The sequence below is a fragment of the Oryzias latipes genome, chromosome 16 (assembly GCF_053564925.1).
Source record: "Oryzias latipes strain Hd-rR chromosome 16, Olatipes_Hd-rR_3.1".
NCBI classification, from domain to species: domain Eukaryota; kingdom Metazoa; phylum Chordata; class Actinopteri; order Beloniformes; family Adrianichthyidae; genus Oryzias; species Oryzias latipes.
The window spans coordinates 19801983-19811349 of NC_136252.1; the positions used below are offsets into that span (position 1 = coordinate 19801983).

A 9367-nucleotide genomic window follows, 5' to 3' on the forward strand; every position below is an offset into this window, starting at 1 on the left:
CATTCTTTGTGGTCTAAACTAATTAGGAGGTAATATGGAACAGATTTCATTGCTCAAGTTTGTTTAAAAAAATTCTTTGTGCACAAATTTGCATCATAGTTTTGTAAAAAAAGAAATCTGCCTCTTTCTCCAAACGTTTCCCTACCCTGCATTTAATGAATTTCAACATCATTTAACTATCCTATTATTGCTGTCAGGAGGGTGCAAATAAAAAAAAACCACACGTGTTTCTTGAATTAATAAGCAGTTCTTGGTTTTTGACCTTCACCGTTTTGCAGGATGCAGCCAATCAGGGAGCCCGTCTGAGAGCGCCTGCCTGGGAGGAGGAAAAAAAGCGCAGGAGAGACTGCCCTTCTTTGCTATTGCAGAGCTGCGGGGAAGCTGGAGCCTGTGTATCCCGTGAGCTGAAACAGAGGAAACTTTGTTAAGCTTCATTTGTACAGAGGAATATATTGAAAGACAGATATGCATGCTCGGATTTTTCGCATCTTGAAACCGCTCTGTCGTGCGTAAAAACGTCAGAAATGGACACTTTCCGAAATGCAGAACCAGCACGTTTGATGGGAAGCTGGCTTTTTTAATTAGGCTGCATTGTGCCAGAGTTTGGACTTTTTATGCCATTACTGGAAGCCAAGAGTGGGGTCCCCGTTCCCGTGTTAGTTCAAAGTCAAGGATCTTGGAGTCTGAAGCTATGGAGCGAGTCGCCGTCTGCGCGCTTCTGTTGTTGGAGGTAAGTAACGGTTAATTAAGGCTTTTCCTGCACATTGACTCGTGTTGGATTAACAGATTTTTTCTTTTGTCTCTCAAATTAAAGAGGCTTTGGTAAAACTCTTCCTGCCTCTCCAGCCTCATTGTTCCCAAAGGAAAACATCTAAGTCTATCCCTTAGCCCCGATAATGGCTGTTGTGATAGTTGAGACTCAGCTGTTGCCAAAATAACAATAGAATAAGAGGTGGGATTTGTTTAAATGTACTCTGTAGGTTTTTCTTTTAAAAAAAGATGAATACTTTTATGGCTTTTATGGAGGCCAACATTTTGGCCCATACACAGAGGTGGGATAAGACTTTTTTTCTTTTTTCTTCTGTTTGCAGCTCATTAAATGGAGACTGGCCCCTTTTTTTACATAATCTTGACACATTTTATTAAAAAAAACAAATTATAATAGTAAATAATAGTAATAATAATAAATTACGAAGAAAAAAGGAGAGCGAAAGCGAGACCATTGCAGTACAAAGGTAATGGAGTGCTTCTGCTGTTGTTTTTTTTTTTTTTTTTAGCAAATTTTAGTTTTGCCATTGACAGCGTATGATAAACCCAGGATCAGGATGAAAAGGAAAGCTCTTGCCTCCACAGCCAGAAAATAATTTGACACTCATTCTCAAAAAAAAAAAAACCCTTCAGGCCCTTGGGGCATGTTCTCCTGTTCAGACCTGCTCCTCACAGTAAAGTCACCTTTGCTGGACCAATAATACCTCACCTCCTAAAAAGACGCACATTTTTCTTTGTTTGTACATCTGTGATGTCAAAATATTTCTAATCTAAATCAAGATTAGGAAAAATATCGATTGTTCAATCAAATAATTGAGTCCTCACAGGATGACAGACAGCTTTTGCATCAAATCTTTTATCCGTAGCTGTTTTTAAGGGGCACATTTCCTGTAGCTCACTGCCTGCTTTGCCGCATTTGTTGCTCATGGCAATTTCTGGTGAATTGTGGCTGAGCAGGCAGTACTGATGGGATATCCGGAGCAAAGCAATTATCATGAACCCCTCATGTGTTTGTGTGCTGGGGGGGGCCTTTAGTCTCTAACCACAGTTATTTTAATCTTCAATCTGGGAGCAAGTTTCCTGATCAACTCAGAACTGAATCATTTTACAAGACTTTGTTCAAATGCACAGATGCATTTTGGGTTTTAAATCTTAACGTTTTTATTCCTGAACTTGTTCTTTGTGCTTGCAGACGGTTCTGATCAAAGGTTTTAGTTCCATCCACTGTTTGTTGATCTGAAAGTTCAGTCACATTGTCATTACATTCTTCTTGTGTGTTTATATTCGCACAGATTAGATTAACTTTGGAAATTCTAGCTTTCAGACATGCTTTCACTTTAGGAAAAAAAAAAAGTTTAAAGCACTGAGAAGACTAAAGTGGGGGGTGTCTGTGTTTGATCTGCGATGACTGAGTGACTGCGGCAGCCGTGGAGCTAAGAGGCCCATTGAAAGCAGAACTCCTCGGTGGTCCCTCTGTTCTCACCGGGGAATCCCTTTAGATTGCAGCTTCTTACCTAAATGGAAAAAAACAACCGCAGTTCCCTTCTCTTCAGACGTAGAACCTGGGATACGACAGATAAGAACGGACATTGTGAGGCTCACAGCAGACGGGCTTGAAAACAAAAGCATATGACAAAGCACTGTAGCAAACCGAGCAGTCTTGACTTAATTCTTCCTAGTTTGCTCATTTCTTAAAGGTCGTATTCACATAACTGTTAACATGTGAAGCCACATTTAATTTATGTACAGTTAAAAGAAGTTTTAATGAGATTTCAGTTAAGCCTCTGTGGTCTTAGGGGAACAGTTCGTTCAGTTTTCATCAAAGTTGATGGAAAATTTAGATCTAAGGTTAAGACATGCGAGGCAGAAGCAAAAAGAACTTGGTGCCAAATGACTTCATGTCAGCTGTGAGTTTATTTAACAAATCTCCAAAGAGAGAAAAAAGGGGGCATACCTTGTAGACAGGCTTGGATTTACCTAGCCACATGAGGGTCCAGGTAGAATATCAGGGGGTGGGGTAATCTGGATGTGCAGAAGGTTTAGGGTGTCATATCCTTCCAAGCCTTTAAAATGCTGAGAAAACCATGCTATGATCCGATCACTTCTTATAGATCTTATCATTTGTTAGTTCTTATAAATTTCATGTTGAATGCTCTTCTTGACACTATCCTCTACATTTACCAAGCTTGGGACAGGAACAAGCGGGACACTGGTTTATACAGTGTTGAGGCTGTATTTATTTTTTGTTTTTATCTTTCTTTTTTCTTTTTATGTCTGTCCATTTGTCTGCCTGTTCGTTTGTCCAACCTTTTTTTTGTCTTTTTTTTTTCTTTTTTAAATTTAGTTTCTTTGTATTTATGGATGTTTTTTTTTGTGGAGTTAATTTATTTACGTACTTTTAATATGTTTAGTTAATTTTGGATTGTTGCAGGCCATTACGTTTTGGGGGCAGTCCCAGCATTTGGGGGTATCAATGCCCGGTCTTGCATGTAGATGTCTATATGTTGGTTTTAAGCAGTAGAAAACTAAAGAAAACTCCACCAAGTTGGTTTGAGTTACTCTTCCTTCTCGTTTCCATTGTAGGACATTTGAATTCACGGTGCAGGAAGGTATCCAACTTTTATGGGAACTGGACAATTTATTTCATGTTCTAAACATAGCACAAAGCTGGAAGAGACTATTTCCAGCTATTATGCCATAACACTTTACCACCATCACCTTGTGAAACATTGGTCAGCTTCGTTACCTTTTTCATGATGTGCTGTTGATTTACATGACTAAATGTAGTGTTTTTGATGCTTGTGACAAGTGTATTAAAAGCTTTCCATGTCATGCTGTCATTAAAAGTACATTAATATCCTTCTGTAAGGTAGCTTCATTCTGCACACAGAGTAGAGCTTGTTAACTTGCTGTTTAGTGAAACCTGGTGCCAATCATAATTTCAGATAGTGTTTGAGTTGACACAGAGCCTCAGAGGGTGAAGTGCCAAGCGTGGAGTGGTTCCTGCTCCTAAACTGTAAGAGGTGCAAACAGGCACCGTAACATACCAGACATCCAAGCTGCACGGGGATGTAAACAGAGCCACTATCACCAAATATTTATTTAAGTATATCTTGGGAGTTAAAAAGGTTAGTAAATGTTAGGAAAGGCATCATTTGTCAAATAAAGAGGACCTACAAGAGTCTCTCACTGCTTTTTTTTGCATGAAGTTTTTATGATTCAGATTTGGTCACACTCCGCTTCTTCATGCTTCCCAGCCACCATGTTGCCCAAATTCCTCTGATGGGTTCTGTGTCTGCCGCCCGGATCTCATCGGCACCTCTGTAAACAGAACAGGAACACTGGCTGTTGACTTTAGATTGATTCGAGCCTATCTTCAAAGCCGTGTTTAGCAGTTTATTGTTTTGTTTCGGGCTCATCAGTTTCTACTGCACTTCTGTTTTGGGGTTTAGTGTTTCACACAAATTAAGTGCCACACCAGAGAGCAGGAGAGCCATCAGTGAGCAGTTTTACTGTTACTTTTCCCCCTAGCAGGAGGTTAGTTGTTAAACATCTGTTTGCTCTTGTCAGGCCCCAGGCAGAGAAGGCCTCCTTTAAATGCAGACATATTTTAAATACCACTGTGTTGAGCCTTGAGAATGGGTGTTAGTGAAATACTGACCTTCACAGACACACCTGCAGGGTCTGTGGACTTCAAAGACCCCCTCTCAGCCAAATGGACGCTCATGCTGGGCACCTTTGGTTAACTGACACTCTTGCCCGGCCCCTTCCCCAATCACTGTTTTAGCTCAAAAAGTTAAAATGTCATCCTCACTGTCTTTGTAATGAATGGAAAGATGGAGGATCTTCTTGACTTCTTCTGGCCTGCTTTTTCTGATCACTTAGTTCGCTCATTTTTCTGTTTCAATCCTGCGATCCAAAGTCATTAGCCACTTTTTGCGAGACACCAACTCGTTGCACAAGCTGTTAGGAATGTCAGTTGTAGCCCTCACGGCTCTGAAACACACTTGCACTCAAACACACACACACACACACACACACACACACACAAACTCAGGCACTTAAAAGCGAGGAAAATAAAAGAAAATTACAGGCAAGAATTCACATTTTCTCTATTTCTTGTAGGGGTGGGGTGTTGGTGGTTTAGTGTCGTACAAACCCCTTTTTTTTTACGTATCTAAAACATTTCTAGACACTTATAATAAACACATTTAAGAATTTGTGGAGTTTTTTTTTTGTAAACTGATTGTAGGTGTTGTTTAATAGGATTTTATAATTTCATGTTTCCTTTAGGTCACTCTTGTGAATGCCTGCTCCACTCTCAAGTTCACTGAAGCAGGACAGTGCTGCAGTCCCTGTCCTGCTGGCTATGAAGTTCTGGAAAAGTGTGGGAAGGAGGATACCAAATGTTCCCCATGTCCACGGGGTAAGCACTGAAAGTTTAAGCAATGTATTTCTAATGGGTCTACACTGAAGCTGATTTTGTAATCTTCTCTCTAGGAACATTTTCTGAATCTCAAGGCCTTGGTCGTTGTCTTCCGTGCAGCAATTGCCCACTCGGAGTTCCTACTCTGCGCCCCTGTTCAGCCACTAGAAACACAGAATGTGAATGTGACGACGGCTTCTTCTTTTTGGCCCAGCAAAGCGTGTGTGCCCCTTGCTCCAAGTGCATGAAGGGTACGGGGGTCGTTCAGGAGTGTGGCATTCAGGGAGATACTGTGTGCCAGACATGCAGCCCAGGGACCTTCTCAGAAGTGGATTCGGCCGAGAAGCCTTGCCAGACCTGCACTCAGTGCTCTAACAGCGAGGTGGAGATCCGATCCTGTAATCCCTCCTTCGACACTCTCTGCATGGGTGAGTGTCAGCCGGAAACTCCGGCTGAACGCTTCACGGAAGCGGTTGTCTCTGTCATGGCAGTGTTTGATGGTTGGACTCAAGAAGGAGATTTCAACAAGTTTATTTTTGTAGAGAAAAGCTCTCAGTCCTGAACATCAGGTGTGGAAACAGGTGAATCCAATTCAGGGAACAAAATAGATTGTTTGAGCAGATGACTGCAGGCAGCAACTGGAAAAGTTGAGTCACGCATGTACGGCAGGATGCCTTAACATATGCGATCCGAGCAAAACAGAGAAACTGGTGGCAGAAAACTGAACGTTTGCTGATGGAAACTACACCCCGACCTCAGTGCTGCTAATTCTCAGTAAAACCCTCTGGCACAGAGGGTTTGAAGTGCAGTCAGACTAGTGTATGTGTCAAGGTGCCTCCAAAAAAGTCCTGTAATGAGGCAATGTGGCACAGAGTAGCAAAGAGACCATAGTCTCAAGCCCAAACCATGTAATGATAGGTTAAAGCGTCCCCTGTCCTGGAAGACAACTTGCAAAATCTTCCTTCATCCATGATACTAATGCAGCTTATACATTTGCACTAGAATGTACTTTTAACAAAAGTTTGTGAGCTTTTCTATATTTTTGTTGACATATAATTCTCCCTAGCTGAACACAGATTGCTCCCTTTGGAGCAACATATGTTTTTCAGATGTGATCTTCTTATTTAACACATCTTAAAAGGTCTGATTTGTATTCATCTTTGCGTCAGAGAGAGATTAAGGATGCTAGACAGTGCTGAAATCCCTGCAGCTTTTTGCCTTGCAGTCATTTTTCTTACTATGAGAAAAATGTAAAAGAGTGCCAGATTTATTCTCTAAAGGTCTGATGGCAGGAGCAGGATTTAAAAAGATAAAAGACGGGGCTAAATGAAGAGAGGATGTGGAGCGGGAGGTCATGTGGCCAGCACCTGTATCCACACCTCAAACTCTGAGCACTCTGCTGAGAAACATGATGAGGAAGAAAAAAATCCACTTTAAGTGTTGTAGTTCAATAGATACGTGCTTGACAGGTTTTTAGGTGAACTGTTGCTGATGGCTAAGAGAGGCTGCTGACCCCAGCAGCTAATGCGCTTGCCCCCACTGCATTTGCTTCCCAGGAATGAGGTCATCTGTATGCGGTGAGAGCCTGTACGCCATGGCCCTTTGACCCCGACAGGATGAGCACAGTATGCAAAGTGTTTGATCCTGAATCAAGCATGCAGCAGAAGAAAGAATGAGGCCGCAATGAAACGTTCAAAGATCCAAACTGAGGCTTTCATCATATCTAGATTTCTGTTTTTTTCTTAACATGTTTTTCTTGTCTTATTCTTAACAGATAAGAGGTTGCACATTATTTCTCGTCCTACTGACACTGAAGACCGACCTGGACAACATAATGTAAAGGAGGTGGAGGAAGAGACTAGCCCCGCATCGGGAAAATTGACCCCAGAGGATGAGGCGGGCAGCAATAATATTCTGGCCTACGTATCAGTTCTGGCTGCTGTGGTGCTCGGCCTTCTTCTTTACGTTGCCTATAAATGGTAAACGTTCACTGGTTACTGTGTGACTTTAGGGATAGACCACTGGCAGCAACTGAACTTCTTGATGCTTTTCTTAGCTGGAGATCTTGCAAACAGAAGCAGGCGCTCTCTAAGGCTCGTGCAGCTGAGCTGGGAACATCTCCAGAAGGAGAAAAGCTCCAAAGTGACAGCGGGGTTTTTCTGGACTCCTACAGCCTGCAGGACAATCAGCCCAGTAAAGGTAAACTGGACTCAGACTCAATTGCAAAAGTTCAAATTTGTGCAAAAAAAAAAAAAAAAAAAGGCAAAAACTGGTAATAGTGAAAAATAGTTGGATTACCAGTATATTATTATTAATATATTAACATATATATTGGGTGGATGTTTAGCTGAGGCGGGTCGTCTAATAACCGAAGGGTTGGAGGATCGATCCCCGCTCTCCCCAGCCAGCCGTCGCCCCCCGAGTGCAGCTAGTCTACAGTTCACTGCTCCCCATAGGGGATGGGTTAAAGTGCGGAGAACAACATTGTGGGAGAAATAAAAGTCAATATATATATATATATACATTACTGAAAAGGGACAAAAAAATTTGTTAACATGAGAAAAAAGGCAGGAAAAGGCTTTTTTTCAGTGTCCCCTAATATGTAAAAACTAAATTTAATGGTACATATTAAGAAAATCTACATGCAAGGAAGACAGACTTTATTTTTAAAAACTGAACATAAAATAATGTAACTTCTTTATAGGTACCAAAAGAAACAGCAAACAGGACAATCGGCTGTACATCAACCTGCCCCCCCATAGAAAGGAAGAGGTGGAGCGCCTTTTAGAAGAGGGTAGCGGCCGGGGATGGAGGCACCTGGGCTTGGCTCTGGGCTATGAGTCCGAGCAGCTGGACCCCTTCGGGCACGGGGAGGCCCCGGTGCACACGCTGCTGTCTGACTGGGCTCAGAAAGAAGGCTCGTCGTTGGGACTGCTGTGCTCCGCGCTGGCCCGCATTGAGAGGCCCGACGTGGTGACAGCTCTTACCTGCCCCTCTCAGGGCGTGTCTGTGGTCTGACAGGGGGTCGGTCGGCTCTTCTCAATGAAACTTTGATATGAAAAGGGAAGCACTCTGTTTACAACTTTTTATAAAAGCTGCCACTTATTATAATTTTTTAAAATAACTTTTTGTCAAAAAAAAATTCCTTTTTTGACTTCAATTTCCTTCATGTTACGAGAGCATTTGCCTTTGAATGAACTCTGATGTCATGAATAAATGTCCATACCTGCAGGAAGAAATCCACCACTGCCACCAAAGCATCTTTACGGGACTGTCAGTCATCTGAAACGAGGTGGATTCACCCTAATATCTTCAGTTATATCATTTTATTCTGACTATATACACAATTACCATATAATGTTAATAATATAATCATGTCAGTCATGGCTCAAGCATTTGAACAGTACAGATTGATATTGAACTTTATCAGATACAGGTGGCATCTTGGAAAAAGGATGGACCCCAGTCTGCCCAAGAAATCCAGCCAGGGGTTCAAATTCTACTCGTATTTTCCCAGCCTCATTCACACATTTCATATTCTCTGTGTAGACAGGAACTGCTCAGAAAGCTTTTTTTTTTGGCTTGTATATATATGTCTTTGTAAATCCTGCAGCCACAAGGCGGCTGTGTACTTTTTTATTTTACCCTGAAATCGAACCCCAGTCAACTATCACAACTCTTTAATAAAAGACAAAAAAGAAGCGTTCTGTGATATTTCATCTGTTCTTGATCAATTCTAACCACTGTGTTGGTTTCATCTGCATTTCAAAACTACAAGTCAGTAAAATTGTTGAGAACTAGTCAGGTTCCCAGTTGTGTGGCTGTCATGTGGGGAGTTTACAATGTCAGCTCTGAATTCTCACATTACTGTAGATGTGAAAGTGTTTTTTTTTTTTAAATCATTAGTATTACTCATTACAGAGGGGTTTAGAAAAAATCAAGTGAGAATGATCAGTAGAAGCTCTTTTTTGTGAAAACAAGGCTTCTCTTTATTGTTGAAAAAAAGCCCATATTTTTATTGCTTAAACATTGCAACACTCTCTTTAACTTCTGATTAACCCTTGTGCTATCAGAGATGACCCCACCCCTACATTGACGTGTTCTCCCTACCATAACAAATGTGGATAAAGGTGGAAAGATTTCATGTTATCCATGGACACCAGTGAAGATCAC

The 9367-nt window shown here is 41.5% G+C and overlaps 1 protein-coding gene across 1 annotated transcript; it reads left to right on the top strand.

Annotated features, from left to right (window-relative positions):
• The first annotated feature begins 338 nt into the window (after positions 1 to 338).
• nradd (neurotrophin receptor associated death domain) lies at positions 339 to 8895 on the top strand. Its single transcript, XM_011485202.4, has 6 exons — positions 339 to 730; positions 5062 to 5194; positions 5269 to 5622; positions 6969 to 7173; positions 7251 to 7393; positions 7899 to 8895. Exons 1-6 carry the CDS (start codon positions 692 to 694, stop codon positions 8210 to 8212), a joined length of 1188 nt encoding a protein of 395 aa, XP_011483504.1. The 5' UTR covers positions 339 to 691; the 3' UTR covers positions 8213 to 8895.
• Positions 8896 to 9367: the final 472 nt, after the last annotated feature.

Excerpts from the sequence above, each read along its gene's own strand:
- nradd (XM_011485202.4), top strand. The coding sequence starts at position 692 with ATGGAGCGAGTCGCCGTCTGCGCGCTTCTGTTGTTGGAG. Across the intron at positions 731-5,061 it reads GCGCGCTTCTGTTGTTGGAG|GTCACTCTTGTGAATGCCTG; the intron begins GTAAGTAACGGT and ends TGTTTCCTTTAG. Across the intron at positions 5,623-6,968 it reads CTTCGACACTCTCTGCATGG|ATAAGAGGTTGCACATTATT; the intron begins GTGAGTGTCAGC and ends TATTCTTAACAG.